This window comes from Otolemur garnettii, unplaced genomic scaffold (genome assembly GCF_000181295.1).
Source record: "Otolemur garnettii isolate 467f Iridium unplaced genomic scaffold, OtoGar3 scaffold00116, whole genome shotgun sequence".
Taxonomy (NCBI): domain Eukaryota; kingdom Metazoa; phylum Chordata; class Mammalia; order Primates; family Galagidae; genus Otolemur; species Otolemur garnettii.
The window spans coordinates 1,223,210-1,240,711 of NW_003852511.1; the positions used below are offsets into that span (position 1 = coordinate 1,223,210).

General features: G+C 44.4%; 1 protein-coding gene across 1 annotated transcript in view; it reads left to right on the forward strand.

Annotated features, from left to right (window-relative positions):
- The window catches only part of DISC1 (disrupted in schizophrenia 1), a 334,249-nt gene that overhangs the window by 311,946 nt on the left and 4,801 nt on the right, over positions 1-17,502 (forward strand). Inside the window, exon 12 of the mRNA XM_023517671.1 lies at positions 13,217-13,334. Within this exon, the coding sequence (XP_023373439.1) occupies positions 13,217-13,334 (118 nt within the window). The remainder of the gene's footprint in view (positions 1-13,216; positions 13,335-17,502) is intronic.

A 17,502-nucleotide genomic window follows, 5' to 3' on the forward strand; every position in this document is an offset into this window, starting at 1 on the left:
GTATTACAAGTGAAAATGCATTTTATTTAGCTCACCTTTCCCCTTCCTCTTCTCACATCCCTCTCCCAGCCCAACTAAAGTCCTTTCAGTAAAAAGGCCCTAGGAATTTTGTCACTAATTTCAGTTGCATGACCTGAGACTTCAGAGCTTGTTGTCTGGCCAGGTGTTCTGAACGTGAAAAGTAAATGAAAGCACACGTGGAGGGAAGAACATGCCACCTGGCCTTCGTGGTCAATGATAGAGGTTAGCTGTGCCTTCTCTCTGGGCCTTTGCCAGGACTCACTGCAGGGGAGTGGGGAGAACGTGGTCCCCCTCCCCCAAGGCTGGCCCCATGGGCTCATGTCTTGTCTGCAGGACCATTGTCTTTGTGGAACAGACCCTCATGTGGTCAATTACTGCCTTCTGGACTGCTTGGAAAATTGATCTTTTATCCTGTACTAACAATTTTAATGACAATTCAATGTCATTGACTTGAATGACATTATAAGAAAGCAGCCACTGTCACTCTGAATCCCTGCTGGCCCAGTCATAGTAGGCTCTACCTGGAGCTAATGACATCTGAATGCCTTTGCTAGCCCAGGTGCTACAGGGGATCTTCCAGGAGAGCCTGGACCCCCTCCCCCATGCTTTGAGTAGACAAAATTTTGGAAACCCACCACCTGCTGCAGGTGGACAGCATAGATAGGAGAATATTCTGGCCTGGAGGGAATTGCAGCCTCAGCAAGAGAATAGGAGCTCAGAGTAGAAGAAAATGTGGGCTCTAAGGATAAACCTTTGGTTGTAGCCCTAGTTCTCCAGAGTGAGCTGCCAGGAGAAGCTTGGGGTAGGGCCAGCAGGAGTCAAGTCAGATGATAGTGGCCTCTGGGTCACCAACTCTGCTGGGAGTCAGGACTGACTCAGCAGAGCAAGTGTGAGCCAGGAATTTTCCTCTTCCCTCCATCCCTCCTATAGAGGAGAAAAACTATTATCTTTTCCTTACCCATTGAAAGGTTCATGGCTCAGGCACCTATAGAGATGGATTAACAAGAGAAAAAAATACACAAATTTGTTTAACATGCCATGAGAACCTTCAGAAATGAAGCCCCAAAGAAACAGAGAATCCTGTCTATTTTTATGCTTAAGTTTGAGAACAGTGGACAGTCGTGGGGGCGTGTGATTGGTTGGCAGGATAACCTAACGGCAGTAGTAAACGTGGGGGTCTCCGCAAGGCCTGTTTGTTTTGGATTCTTCTCTGCATCCCTATGTTTTCAGAGATAAGGATATTCCCTTCCTTGGGGTACAGGGTAGGAACCTCAAACATAAGGTTATGTTATGACCTATGGTAGAGGAAGGTTAGAAAATTCTTTTTTATGGCCTGTTTCAGGGAGGAATGGTGGGAAGTCAGAGATGTTTTCTTGCTTTTATTTCCTCAAATGCCAAAGTGCCATATTTTGGGTCTGGTGTCCTGAACCCCTTACTCTCTCCCTCTCTCTTTCTCTTTCTTCTTTCCTCGCTGAGCCCCAAGCATTCCAGGCTCTCTAGACTAACTTTCCCAGACATGAGAAGGTTATTTTTCATCTATAAGTTTGTAAGCACCTGCCTATTTTATTATCTGGCTATAGGAAAACAGCTATAGATGCCAAAAAGTAGAAAGCTTGGTGTGTAGCCTTATAGTGGAATGACCACTTGGATTTTCTGGTGAGGTGCAGGCCTAGAACCTTAAAACAGTGTTCTAATTGGAATAGTACAAAGAGGATCTGGCCTCATGTCACTGTCAGTCAAATGAAGAGATTAGATTAGGCCCAGCTAACTTTCTTATCATAAGGCCAGCAATTCTAGAGAATAGTGAGAGTAGTCTCTTTATTTCTATTCTACCTCAGTTACAGCTTCAGCTCAGCTTCTCCACCTCCATCTTTTATTATTATTATTATTGTTGGGGATTCATTGAGGGTACAAAGAGCCAGGTTACACTGATTGCATTTGTTAGATAAAGACCCTCTTATAATTGTGTCCTGCCCCCAAAAGGTGTACCACACACCATGACCTTGCAGGCTGTTTTCTGAGCTTCACTGTGGTGCCTTCTGCTGCTCCAGGACCCCCTAGAGAGCCTCTCCAATCCTCTCCAGCACCTGAAATGCTAAAAATGTCCTATAGGTTGCTTTCTTGAAGTGGGGGGTACTCTAGAGGGCCTGGGAAAGCTTTTGATGTCTTTCAAAACCATCTTCTTGTTCTTACATCACAATGGTGGGTTTATATTCTCAAGGAGGGCAGCCATTCTTTGAATTTGTGAGTGCCAGGGATTTTAAGTTGATATTTTCCAGGAAGGCAAAAATTAGGGAACCAGAAATCCCATATCCTGTAGCTGGATTGTTTCTAGGAAGGGGAAAGCAACTATAAGAACAATAGGAAGGAATCTGAAGGGTATGCGACAGGTATTGTGTAGCTCAAAAAGAAAAAGACTTTAACAACAGAAAATTCCTACTTATACTTGAGCCCAGGATTTTAGACTACTGAAGACTCAGAGAAGTAGGAACTAAGGATCTGATTAGAGAGGTGTTTTTGTTTTCCTGCCCGTGTTTTACGGGGAGCCGTTGACGTCTGGGTACTTATGCATTCATCCGGTGGCTAAAATGTCTGTTTGCAGCTCCAGGTTGGTTTGCTTTGGAAGTCCCTGCTGGGTCTTGGCCATGGCACATTGGTTTCTCTATTGAAGCATGATACCCTGAAGGCAGTCAATTTCTTCTTGACCCAAATCTTCCCTGAAAGTCGCTGACTTATAGATATCCACAGGGACGTGGGTTTTCAAAGCCTTTGTTGTGTTTATCTGGCCAATGTGAAGCTGTGGATTCTGGTGGGGTGGTACTTTGTTATCACAAGTGCATGGTCATTAATTAATGCCTTCCCTGGGTTTATGGTCTCTGCCAGGCTGCAGAGGGCCATTTCCCCGTTTTACAGTTGGACCGGTTAAAGCAAAGTAATTTGCTTTGGGCTTTGTTACAGAGGAAGTCAGCAACAGCACTCGAGGCCAATTTTAGCATGCACTTCCTCAAATTGTAAGAGCTCTTTTCTTTTTTGGTTTCATTACAACTCTCCCCTGAGCCTTTCCGAGGCCTCTGGAAACAATCAATGGTTCTTGGCCCTAGTTCAGAGATGTTACAGAAATTGTATGGAGGCCAGGCAGGAGCGGGGGGAAATCAGCAAGCCAGGCTCCTCCCCGCTGTGAAGTCGCTCCTTTGGACTGGCTGTTCTGCCCCATATTACCTGCATAATTTTTTCTTTCCTGTCTGCACCCTGTCCTGCTGGGGTACTTTCTGTTTCCCGTGCAGCTTCCTGAGCAGTATCACTCCCCACTGCCTTCTTATCCCAGCTGCTGCCTTTCTGAGCCAGTCCCTGTCACCAAAAAAGCCAAAAGAGGACCTGGCAATGTTGAGTCATCTCATGCAGAGTTTGAGTAGCCAATGTGAGAACATGTCTGGGACCACAGGAATTAGCAGTGAGACCCAAGACACTAGGTTAATTTCATTTGCTCAGATTTAGGTCTCCAAAACATAGTGTAGGTTGAGGGGCAAAAAAAGTGTGATTCCTTTCCTCACACATCACAAGGGGTGCAGCCTGATACTCCTCTAACAAATTATAAGTTAACAATAAAAACGAATAACACATTTATTTAATCAAAGTTTTATATGAGCCTTCAAAAAACTAAGAGCCGAAGACCTAAGGAAAACTATATTTTAATGTCTAAGTCTAATTAAGGATCGGTAGCTATGAAGAAATGTGATGGGACAAAAGGGTCTGATGTAGTGGTGACAGCCTGGGTGGGGGAGGGGAGCACCAGCAAGGCCTGCCCATCGGTATTCTCCTCGGACTCTGTAAGTAGCACTCCTCCCTCTCAGGATGGGGCAGGAATGAAGGAATGAGGGCCTCCAAGGGAGAAGGGAGACAGTGGCCTTTGCAGGTTTTACAGTTTGCTTTGGGGAAGAGGAGTCCTAGTTTCTATGAAGCCAGCTTGGGGAAGAGGCATCCTGGTTTCTGGAGCTTGCATCTGGGGTTGGGAGGCAGGAGGGCAGGAGAGTATCAGAGATGGTGCTTCTGAGGCCTTCTGGTCTCCTTCAGTGCAACGTACGCAGCATGCCAAAGCACCTGACTTTGAGGTATCACGTTCTAAGCCCCAACGTAGGCTTCTCCATTCCTTTTTACTCAATTTTATGTGAAAAGAAAGCTGGAAAGGGGGGTTTAAGATGTGTGTCCTCATCTTAAACTGATTTCTAATTCTAGAAAAATCTCTAGTGGACAAAAGCGTTTCCCATTCAGTTGTGGTAGGGACAGATGTGAGTTTTATCTTCGTTACTTACGGTCTTTAGGACATTGGAAACTCACTCTGGCTCTCGAGGAGCATGTCCCCAACTACAGGATCTCTTGATCTTTCTTCCACCTCCAAGTTTATGTGCTGACGAGGGGAAATGTTCCCTTAGCTATCTGTACTTGGTTGTATGTCTTTGGGGAGAAAGCAAAGAGCCAGGGCATGAAGGAAAGTTCTACCTCCACTACATTTTGGAGTGCAGACAGTCCTTGAGTTACAAACGCCAACTTACATACAACTCACACTTATGAACGGGGGCTATTATAGGTAACAGGTAAACATACCTATTCCAACTTACGTGTAAATTCAACTTAACAACAAACCTACAGAACCTATCTCGTTCATAGCCTGGGGACTGCCTGTATTGCTAGCCCTGCTGTCTCACCCAAGAACAGAGCAGTAGAAGCAATCAGAATGCAAGCAGGACTGGTAATTGGATAGTTAATTAAAAAGCAAGAAAAGACAGAGAGTTATAAAAAAATGATGTTAATACCTTTTTTTAACTGAAAATATACACATTCATTTGCTGATCTTTTGATATCCAACCACAGATTTTTCTCTATTGGCTTTTTACATTGCCCTTGTGACATGAACTTCGTCTGTCACATGTAGTTTTAGCGTCTTTAAGATAGACCGGAAATTTCTAGGGCACTTGCCACGCAATCCTTTGTCTCCTCCTTCCCACTCTTAAATATTACTGAGCCTTGACAAAGTTTTCAGCTATGGGGAGACAGCTGCTTTCTTTTCACACTAATGTTGCAATGCGCTTTACATAGTATTTAATTAAGGTATGTAATTAGGACTTTAAATACACCTGGCATAAATAGGTTTAGAAGCCACCACAACTTGAGCAACAGGGATAGAAGTGCACCAGTTCACCAGGTGTCCCTCCCTGGCCCAGCCCTGGTCACCAAGATGATGGAGGGAGCAGGGCCGTAGGACAATCTGGTCATCAATAAGAGAGGAGTTTCTTCTATAGTCGGGGAGCTGGCTCCTGCTGGTTTTCTCAGTTAATTAATGTCATGGGCTTGTCATCCTCCTCCTCCTGCCAGAGGGAAGGAAGTGGACTCCTGTGATCCGCTGGCTTCCTCTCCTTTTGGAACATTGTGGAACCAGCTCTGTGCTCCAGGGCCTAACTGTGAATCTTCTTCCACTAATTAAAAATAGTTCTGCACTTCTGAGGAAAACAACCTCAGGGCTCTTGGAGACCACAGTCACCTTGGAAATTTCTTGTCATTCACTGATGAGGACCGAGGAATTAAGAGCAGAATGGTCACCACCTGGATGGCAGGGACTCACCGCGTTTGCAGCGTAGGTGGCTATGTACTGAATATGCAGCCTTGTCCTCTAAGAGGCCAAGAGACTTTTAATCCAGGGTTTCCCATTTCTGGAAAATGAAAGCTATCATACTGAGGCTGCATCTGACTTCCATGTCTCTTGGAGGCCAGGGCAGTTAAAGAAAGGAGCTTCCTATCCCCCTATGAACTATTTGCAAGATGCTCCTGCCCATCTACCCTGGGAGCAGGTGACCAGCATAGAATGCAGTTCTCTGAAACTCCTGCATGGAATTATCTTACCTCATCTTACCCAAAGCTTTCTGCACCTCCTTTTCCAATGAATAATGTACTGTCTTCCATTCTGTCTGTGCTGATATTTTTGCTTTGCCAGCCATTGGCCAGCACCCCTTCTCCCCATGTAGTACTGGAGCCATTGCATATGGTGGAGCAGCGCTCCTTTGCTGGCGTAATTAGGAGCCCAAGGCCAACAAACTTGAGTAACAGTGTGAGAAGAAGAGTAGTCCTTTGCTCTTTGCCATCTGAGGGATGTGTCACAGCACCTTGTGAGGGAAAGAGGAGAAACCACCAAGAAGTGAGTGTCCCCATCTCTTCCCAACGCCCTGAAACGATATAACAGGGAGGGCAGGCTCTGGCTCGGAATGGCTGACATCCAGAACCAGGATCAAACGCTGGCATTTAAAAACAGGAATTATCTTAGTCTCATAGTTGCACAGTTTACAAAAAACATATAGAAGTTCAGTTTTTTTAAAATATAAAATAAATGGGGATGAAGTTTAGCATTCGAGCTTGTTCTTAGAGTTTCTCCTTTTCGTAGTTCAGTATTTCTGAGCAACGGGCACCTCAGGGAGCAGGTTCCCTTAAAAGGAATCCCCCCAACTACTGTCCATTTTTATTTTCTTATACAAAAAGAAAGTCTTAGGGCTTGATGTCACTGTCCCCAGAGTCTGAATCCTGTTGCTAATTGGAAATTATTTAGGTACAGTCTGACGCCATGAATCTCATTTACCAACAGTTATTTTTCTCAGAAGGGTCTAATGGAGTTTGGATTTGACTGACATTCAAGCCTACTGGGCTGAAAGAAAAGCAGGCCCCACCCTCTGAGTGACCTTGTAACATGGAACACGGCTTTTCAAAGATCATCCTTCATGTACACTAGAAACGACAGGCCAGGGAACCAGTTATCAGGCAATTTCTTTTCTATCAATTTGTTTGATTCTGTTAATTAGCTTTATTCAGAGCTTGTTTCTCCAAGTCTCCTTTGAAACAAGCATGCAGATCCTTGAAGACAATCCGCTGCTTGCTCTGACTTTAAAAGGTTTACGTATTTCAGATGCTTTCCTTACTACTTACAACATCTGGATGGTTTTGAAAGAAATATCCACTTACTCCACTTACTCGGGGTGTAACCATATAATTTGGATAAATACTTGTATTATGTGGAGGAATAAAGATGGGCCCCTAATGCCTTAATTTATGCCTCTCTGCTTATTGACATTTACACAATGACTACATTTATGTGGAAAGATGATTACTGATTATAAAATTGATTTCAAATAGATCTGAGAGATAGTCTTTGTGTTATGGACACCCATTCATATGAGGTGAATATTTTTTATGTTGACCATAGTTCAAAAAGAAAGAGAAATCTAGATAGCATTTCTGGATGGTACCTGCCAAGCACATATTTTGGGAAATAGCCCAAAGGAACAGGTCTAAGGCTGTGATTTTAATACCAAACTAAGGAAATGCTTTAATGCACCAGCTAAGCCCAGGGATGGCAGTAACCACATCTGGTTTAGCTCAAGCTGTAGAAGAGGGGATGAGACTCAGCGTGACAGACATCAGGAGGCTCAGTCCCATTTGTGGCTCACAAGTATGTATGTGTGCGGTTTATGGTTTTTTATTTTTTAACTTTTTAGAAACTTAGACACCATTTTTGCTTGACTATCTGTAAATGCAGATTGCTTGGCCACAACAAGGAAGACAAGGCTGTCACCTGTCCTTTCTTTATTGTGCATCCTGTGACATTCACCGCAGGAATTAAATATTTTTGTGAGTAGGCAACTATTGCTGATGCCTCATTATTTGGCTGAGAGAAACAGGGATCTGGGTGAGCCAGCTGAGGTACAGCAAAGAGTATGTTGTCCACGATGAAGGCTCAAGCTAGAGGTAGGAAGGATTGGATCCTTCCCCCAAATGCAGGTCCCTGACGAGGGTGGAAGTAATTCATGAATTCGCCCCATAGCTCCAGCACCATGCACTTCCCAAAGGGAATAGAGACTTAAAAGTTACCTGTTGATTTTCTCAGATTAATCTTAATAATAATTGCTTATAATAATCTTAATAGCAGAACTTCTTACTGTAGTTCTGAGGTTTTCCTTTTTCTATGGAACAACACTTTTGCAGACCACATACTGTCTTTCCCTTTAGAATGACTTTTGACAGCATTTTAGGAAATCAAATTGTTTGGATAACCTTGATCCAGGGACTTAACCCAAGGTGTAGCCTGTCTGCTCAGGTTTGTGGCAGATCTTCACTGATGAATGACATTTCTGAAATGTTTAATCTGCTGTGTGTGGAAGCCTTTTCTAAGTAGAGCCCGCAGCCCAGCCACGCCTGCCTACCTAGCAATTTAACTCAGTTTCCTATTCCGCGTGCATTTTCTATTCAGAGTAGAAATAATAGATAATGATTTCCTCATCACTAGGGATAGCCCTGACACCAGATACTTGCTCTTATCAAAACAGACCTTATTATTACATAATATATTGTCTATTCTTTGAATATGACCTCTGGTTTTTTAAAAAAGTGTTGATATTTTCCAAAGGTCACAGGCAGAAAGACTTAGTCTTGCTTATGGGAAATTTAACTAAGTAAAAAAGTCCTTGGAGACCCTGGCCATCTCTTATCAGTGTGCATCTGGGTCCTGGAGGGAGCACCATCCTCTTCTGAGGCTGAGCCCTCTAGAAATTGAAAACCGACTGCCCAGAGTTCTGAGGATGGACAGGGAGTGACACTGTGTCACTGGCCAGGGCATTTGGGACTGTGTTCTCACCAGCGTGTGCGGGATAGACCTCTGCTCAGGTTAGCAACCAAGGGCTTTTTGGGATCTGAGCATACACTTTTATAGATAAATGTTTTCAGAAACTTACTTTAATGGGAAAATCCTACAAAGGAAATCCTATTTTCTGTTTTAAATCACACTCTCTGAGTTGGCTGAGCAAGACAGACATTTGACATCAACTCTAATTCAACACAGCTGAAAACTCCTGTCCAGCCATTCAGGCCCACAGGTTTAGACCAAGAGGTGAGTTCAGCAAATTACGTGTGAAATAGTGCCTGGCTGAGTCGGCGCTACTGGGTCGTACCCACATGGAGGGACCGCAGGGAGGATTGTAGGGCTTTTCTGAGGCCAATAAAAGACATGTGCATATGGCATTACCGGGCGGGCACGCGGGGCCTCACATCCTCCCTGGCGGCAGGGGAATTATCTCAGATGAGGCTGCTCTTGGCTGCACTGAGCAAGGGCATGTGTGCAGCATTCAGAAAGGCTCTCATTGCCACTGCCCCTGCCTGGCTCCTCACACACCGTGGTGAGAGGATTTCTTAGATGACGCAGTCTGAGAAGCCATGTGGCTTCTTCAGGACCTGGGAAGAGAGCAGAGTCCCCTTTTATTGCTTTATCAAGTATTACTGAGCATCATTTCAGAGTGAGGCAGGTGCCACTCACTGGAGCTACAGATGTCTCAGGACACCACTGTCCTATCGTCCAGTAGGAGAGACAGGAGTTAGATACACAGGGAGGAATCTTCTCCAAGCCAGAGTTGGGTGGGGCGGGAGATTCAGGGTTTAGGCGATCCTGGAGGAAGTGGAATCTGCAAGGTTTTGAAGGAGGGTGTCAGCTAGGCGGAAGAACTCAGCCATTAGGCCGTTTATCTCTCACAGGGGCTTTTCCTCCTAAACCATGGGGAAAACAGTTGCTCCTGGGGACTCCTGGGGATCATGACAGGGATGGATGTTTAGAAAGGGGAAACACATAATCATTTGAATTGCTGAAAAGATTCCCTGACAAGACGAATTACTGGAGAGTCTTCAAAGATACTTTGAAATGCCAAACAACCCGTATCTTAAATGATCCACTCAGAATTGCAAATCCTGCACAACGCCATTTCAGCTGGAAATCCCAGGGACTTTGTAGTGGTGGCAGTTTTGGTTATCAAGTATCGGTCATGTGGTTTTCTTTATTTTTTGGCACATTTTAAATTAAAAGTAAAACGATTAGAAAAGTCACAAGTTGTGCATGGACGTGAGCCCAGGATGAGAAGAGCCAGTGGACGTGGGTTCAGAGCACGTTCATTTGGAAAGTGGTAAGAAGGAAAGAAGAGAGCCTTGCATCCTCCCGTGTGCCCGCCTGCTTTCCTCCCTTTCCAGCCTAAGGCTTTATGGACAGGTGGAGGGATGGGTGGTCCCGAGCTCACCACTGGGTGTCATCATGGCCACCTCTTATCAGTATGCATCTGGGTCTGGGAGGGAGCACCATCCTCTTCTGAGGCTGAGCCCTCCAGAAATTAAAAACCAACTGCCCAGAGTTCTGAGGATGGACAGGGGGTGACACTGTGTCTGCAGGTGCTGGTCAAGTCTCTGGTTAGTTTCCATCAACTAGGCTTCCATCAACATGACCCTTTGAGCCTCTTTCTTGGATGTGGGACTGCAAACTCATACAGTCCTTTTGGAAAGAAGTATGGAGAATTCTCAAGGAACTAAAGGTTGACCTACCGTTTGATTCTGCAATATCATTACTAGGTATCTACCCAGATGAACAAAAATCATTTTACAACAAAGACGTCTGCATCAAAATGTTTATTGTAGCCCAGTTCACAATAACCAAGTCATGGAAGCAGCCTAAATGCCCATCAATGCATGAATGGACCAACAAACTGTGGTATATGTACACCATGGAATACTATGCAGCCATAAAAAAGAGGGAGAGTTTTACATCTTTTATGTTTACCTGGGTGGAGCTAGAACATATTTTTCTTAGTAAAGTATCTCAAGAATAGGGAAAAAATACCATTATGAAAACAATATAGACAGACTTATATATTCATATGAATGATAAAATACAAAGATAGTCCAGAAAGAGAGAGAGGAGAGGAGGGAGAAAGAAGGGGAGGGGGGAGAGGGGAGGGCTAGTGGATACAGGAGAGAGGGTATTTGGTGGCAGCTCACCTCATGTGCACAATGCAAGGGAACATTTCAGAACAACTAAATAAATGTCTTTCCACAAAAATAAGTAAGTGAGGTGATGGTTATGTTCAGTAGTTTGATTTAAACATTCCACATCATATATCAAATCGTCACATGGTACCCCATAAATGTATACAGTTATGATTTAATAACAATCAGTTTAAAAGAAAATAAAGTGTTTGGTTATGTGGTCTGAAATTGCTTTCCAAGATATACACGGTTGCTATCAATCTGCATGTATTTGTAATTTATTTATTTCATTCAGCTCTGATTTCCTATTTGCGGTAGCCTCAAGATGAAGACTGAGTTATTTGATTTCATGTGAGAATGTTTGAACTTCCTGGGCTTGCCGTTCTGTGTCTGTGTGTGCTTTGTGTGAAGTGTGTGTAGTCGCGGGTAGTCCCCCGCGCACACTGTACCTTTCTCCTTGTATGACTCGTGGTTTCACCATCGTCAGTCATTTTTCTCCAGCTGTTCTTCTTAGCGTCCCGCGTATTTCATGGGTGACTGTGGTGTTACTCTCTGCCCATGGGCTACACCTCCGTGGGATCTGTCTTCCCCTAGTTCTCCACCTTTGAATGATACTGTTACTGCTTTTAAGATCAGGGAACATACGTATCTGAGATTTTCTGTATTTGCAGTCTTCTTACCACTGTTACGGTCAATTTTGAGCAAACCTTCATGCATGCTTCACATTAAAGCTCATTTAATTGTGTCCATATGTTCTCGAAATTGCATGTTACTATCACTAGATCTCTTTTCTTTTGTATGTGTATGTATATACCCTTCCAGTAAACCAGACTTTTCCAGTATTTATAGTAGTGACTTGTAATTCCCATTAACACTGTTTTAATCTAATATCATTGACCATTTGGCACATAAACTTTAAACCATTTCGGAGCTCATATAGTAAATGTCAAGTTACATACCCGGACTTAATTGTTATTCACAGGCTCCGATTAGAATGTTATATACCAAGTGATCTCCAAGGACTTTTAAACAGGAAACATGGCCACTTTGTTGCTATTTGGGTATTAATTACAGATTTTATAGTAAGCTTGCAGTTTAATCTGAATGTGTATCTTAATTCTTTCTCTTTTGCAAAATTACTTTTGGTAGACCTTCTAAGCTCTTCCTAATAGATTGAGAAAATACCATCTTTACATTTGGTTAAGTTTTCACTCTGAGTTCTTTCTTGTCCCCACCTCCCATTATTCTAAGAGCTTATTTTCTATTCCAGTTTTCTTAAACTTGTTGATTCACATGTCCATGACCTTCTGTATGCCTGGCGTTCCAGTTGGGGCCTTGGGATTTGAATGATTAACTTACGGTCCTTGCCTACATGGAGTTTCTACTCACTCAAGAGGACATAGTGCATGTCAGAATGTCTGCTCTATGTGTGGGATAACTACTTGGGAGCTCTGAAGAGGTGGCTGGTTTCAGAGAAGAATGAAGGAGAATGAACAGGGGGAAGAACAGGAAGGTGGTGGGGTTAGTCCAGCTGGAACGTTAGGTTGCATTTAGAGAGTAGAAGGGTTACAGCAGAACCATGGGCCTTGGGCAGGGTTATACAAGCGCAGGATTTGACTCTGTTCTGTGGTGTTTTAATGCAGAAAAGTGACATAAAGAGGGCCCTTTCTGGCTCAGGTGTGAGATATACGTTTGAAGGGGGAACATTAGAGAAGGGAGTCCTCAGACTCACCTGTTCTTTCATCAAACCCATCAATACTCTGTGCCCACCAGGAGATACCATTATCCCGTCCTGACGGGGCGTGTGCTCCAGTGTGGTGGTGGGGGCAGCATCAGGGACAGACCTCATAGTATTTAAAGTCTCCTTAGTATTCTGGCCTTCTGGGATTGTGGCTGTCAGTGTGTAAAATAAGGCCCAGTACCCGCTTAAATGGCTGTGCCTCAAGGGGAAGAGCCCTTTGCCCTTCCAGGTCAGCCCGGTCGTTCTTCTCTTACCCACTCCCTTTTGTCGGGATTCTTATTTAATTGTGAGTCTGTCCACGGATGAAGCTGAAAGATCCAGGCTTCCCCCTGGATAAATCCACTTCTGGAGTTAGCATCCCGGAAGCTGTGTTTTGACCAGGTAAGGGAAGTGGCCTGTGGAGCTGCATAGACCCAGCTCACCATTCAGTGATAACTTGAAATGGATTCCTGTCTTCTCAGGAATGACCCTACTAGAGGGAAGACAAGGCCCTAGTACAATTCTGACAGGTGCAGTGGCTGGGCGCCCTCTTACAGGTCTTCCCTGTACATACTACCTGTGTTTGCGGGCCTAAAAATGTCTTTAGCTTACAGGTGATCTTTTTTTCCCCCCTCTGCCCAGGAATCTTACTTCCTTTCTGCAGAACTTGGAGAAAAATGTGAAGCCATAGGCAAGAAGTTATTGCACTTGGAAGACCAGCTTCACACGGCAATCCATAGTCACGATGAAGATCTCATTCATATCCTTTGCATGGCGCAGATTAAGCACCTGTGAGGTTATTTTGTAAAAGAAAGTCTTTTAAACACACACACCGTTTTTCCGTGCCTCAAGCAGATGGAAACAATACTTGCTGCTGGTATTTATAGTCCAGCACACCTCAGATCTCTGAGATCATCACGTATGCAATGTTTTGGCCTTAGCTTTTGGTAAGCAGTTCAGTGTTTTTGATTATTACACCCAAGCACCAAAAGTTAGCCAGACACACACATAACAAAGCAAACCAAAGTGCAGTTTCCAGGGAATGTAAAGCCAGTCCTGTGTGGCTCTGGGGAAAGAAAATTCAACGAGGGAAGTTTTCTATGCCTTTTCTTAAACATCACGAGACTCAAATACATCTTTAAAGTTCTTTAGCAAGCAATTCTGCCTAGTAACAAGCAGTAGAGTATCAAAACTAACAGGACTTTGGATCATTCCTTTGCAATGTCTGGCCAGATAACATGCTGAGCCCAGTTCAGTCCTGCCTGATTTCTGGGTTTTCCTGCCCCCAGATTCAGCATCCTTGGTTCACACCTGCACACAGGAGAACATACTGGCGTTGGTGAGCGTCCCTGTGAACCGCTCCATCCCATGAGGATCTGTGGATGCCCCCAGTATGTCTGCTCTTTGAGAGCAGATAGAGGGGTGAGCTGAGGGGTGAGGGTTATACAGCCCCATTCTGTATCTTAGTTATTTAATCACAGCTGACTCTGCACTCACTGAAAACACTCTTCAGCTCACTCATTCCTTCTATTCAGTAGTGGGACTTTCATTATATGTGTTTCTGGTTAATGTAGCTATTTTGGTCTTTGTGTCTCCTTGCTGTCCTCCTTTCTAGAAGGCCAGTTCTTTCCTTACTTTATGTGGTGTGTTTGTATCTGTGTGTCCTTAATAGCTTTGAATGGTCAAGCTTTAATCCCAGGTATTCAGATCACGACTTAATAATGGATCCAACGCTGTGTCTCCTCTCCTGTTATAACTTTAAATCTTTGGCCTCACTTATTAAACTTAGCAGGAAATTTCTTCACCTTCATTGGTGGTGATTTCTCTCATGGTAGATTTTTCAAGGTGGAAATTGTGTTCTTCATAATTTCCTGCCTCTTGAAAACTAGCACTTAAGCTCTTACTACAAAGTTTCCCTAAGAAGCAGTGGAAGAAGGATGGCGTTTGGTTTATTCTTTGTCACGGAGTGACACAGATTTGAACACTTCTGAGGGAGCATGGCATCCAGCGAATGGAGAAGTGACCAGGCATAGAGGAGCCACCCAGGGCAGAGACCCGAGGCATGTGAGGAGGCTCCTGGACCCCAGCCCAGCAGGTGGGGGATTCCTGAGGGGGACATGCCTCAGGCTTATGTGGATCTGGGTAGCAGCTATGAGAGCTGCAGCTAAAGTCAAGGCCTCTTGTTCTGAAATTTTTTAGATTGTTTGATTCTAGGGAATGGAAGTCATCTTCTTACTAGAGCCGGGAAGGGGCTGCTGTGTTTATGTGTCACCCACCAATGGGGGGTGGTCAGGGACATGTGGAAATAAACTATCCCATTGGTATGGGACCCTTTTAAATAACACCCTTTCAGTTTTTCCACAGCCGATCCAAACTAGATCTGGTAGCAGTGGTATCGCAGACAAGTGTGCAGACCTCTGTACACGTCCAGGTCCTCATCAGGACGGGCACACAGACCTTGAAGGTTTTCGGCTGTTAAACGAGACTGTAGTCATGGTGTGTGTTTAACTCAGTCCCTACATGCAGTAAGTGCTTGCTTTTAGGTGAAATCTATGTCATCCAAGGCCATTTGTCTCACAGTTCTTAGTATCTTTGTCACCAAACGACATCCCACTTATACATAAACAAAGTTTCAAGGTAGTGGATTTAGCTGTTCTGTACTAAATGCTTAAAGAAATCACTCAGTAACCCCATAATAGCTTATCTTAAAAGTCACTAAATTCTAAAAAACTTCTGCAAATGGATAGAAACTATTATCCCTACTCAGAAGTCGAGAAAACTGGGGCTTTGGGATTACTTGGCTGGCCCAAGGTCATTTCTGGAGAGTGGGAGGCAGGACCTTCCAACCATAAGCCCGTGGTCCTCCATGGCCCATCAGGAGGGCCCATAAGTAAATCAACAAGTCTGTTCAGTGGAGCATACAGTTACTTTCAAATTTTTAACTATAATAAAAAATAGTTTTCTTGAAGTTACTTTATTGAGAATTTTGCTGATCTTTGCTGCAGTCAGTGGAGACATCCTGGGGAAATGCCCAGCAATGAAACCCCTAGTCTGGGAACTGAAGGCAACTCTCTCCATCCCTCCAATAAAACCTGCACCACAAAATCTGCTTCCGCACAGACTTTTCTCTGAAGCACAGGCTTTGTTCTGTGTCACTGACTGAGGATAAATACACAGAAGGTGTCTTTGAACTCGTACAAAGTGGCACTTAGATTCAAGGGGAACATTATGCCCTAAGACAGAAAGACATATTTACAAAGCTCTGCGGAGGCCTCCCTACACAAACAAAAGCTGTTGTTTCAAATTAGAACCTGTCTAGAGATTCAAAGAGCCTGCCAGAATCCTCCAGCCCAACTCTGACTGGTTTGTATTTCCATTTCTGATCAAAGATACAGTGTTGAGTAGGGTTAAAAGAAGCGGCTTGCCATCAACTATAAGGAAGAATTGCACAGTGAATGGAGTATTTTGTTGGATTCTATGACACATGCTACCAGAGCCTACTATATACATACGGTGGAAGGGAGCTGATTAGTCTGAGGCTGTACTGCAGAGTGATCAACGTAAACCCACATTGTATGTCCATGTCCAGAAGATTCAAGCCCCGGATGCTACAATGGCTGTTCATTCTCCACTTGGAAGGCACCGAACTTTGGCCAAAGCCACGTGTGTGCATAAGCGTTGTTAGTGTGGTGTCAACAGAGGCTCATGATGGGCGGTGGGACTGAGTTTCCAAACAGGTCACTGTGGCATCCTGACTTAATATTTGAGTTATGGGCAGCCTGCTGGGCAGCCCCTACTTTAATGAAGAAGACACTGGATTGACAAATTGAGGGAGGAGGAGCCTGACAGGCTCACTAAACCGCACGTAGCATGACCGAATAGCAACAGAAACCCATCAGCTGCTGCAGTGGTGGGTCCGAAACAGTCTGCACCATTCACTGGGAGAGCTGTTGGCCGAGAGGCGGCTCTTGCTGGTATCTAAGGAGACAGGAGGTGCGACTTCACAGCCAGCCACGCTGGGAATTCTGGGGGCATCAGTCTGCATCTGTAACACTATTCCACAGTCATTTGGGGTCCCAATCAGCAGTTATTTCTTGAAAAATATTCTGAGCACGTGAAATGGCTCCTCTGTGTTCAGAGTGCTTTAACAGAAAAGCATCTGGGTTAGGTGGGTTTCTCAAAAACGGGATTTTCTCATTTTTGATTCTTCTTTAACTGCTACAACACTCTTTCAAAGGAAGGAAGTACACCTGGGATTTGCACATTTGGGACATATTTCAAAGGCCCCAGGGCAGTTCCGCCTGCCTCTGAGTCTAGGTGAGATGGGCACAGACTGATTCTATTTGTGGTTGTATTTACATCCGCGTCCGGGAAGCCCTTCTGGAATTCTGTCGGTTTATTTGGAATGTGTGGTGCCCAACTGATTAGTTTTGGTGGTGCTTGATGGCATGCAAATATTCTAAGTACATCCAGGCTTGTGCGTGCACAAAACCACAGCTCTGTAAGGACCCTGGTTTGGTTCAACTTACAAATTCATAGCTGGAATAGACAAAAGGTGACAAAAACTTGGAGAGATTGCTCAGCCTTCTTGAAAATGTTTTCGATTTCTAAGGCTGAGAAGCTGGAAAAGAGACCCCAAGGCATGTGGGGCTCTACATATTTTATGGAGAAGAAAATCGAGAGCCCTAAAAGGCTAGTGCCTAAAGCCTGTGTGTACTGGGCAGATGCAAGTGTGGTGGCCACGGCACTTTCTTTTGTCTCCCACTTGGGCTTTGGGGTGGGAAAAGGAAGAATTGGAGGCCTGTGGAAGGGAGCAGAAGCAGACATGGGGATGTCCTCCTCCTGCTCAGCACAACGCAGGCAACACGAGGAGTCCCCTGGGCAGCATCAACTCCGTTGAATCAGGCCTTGTGCGTGGGCAAGGTTTC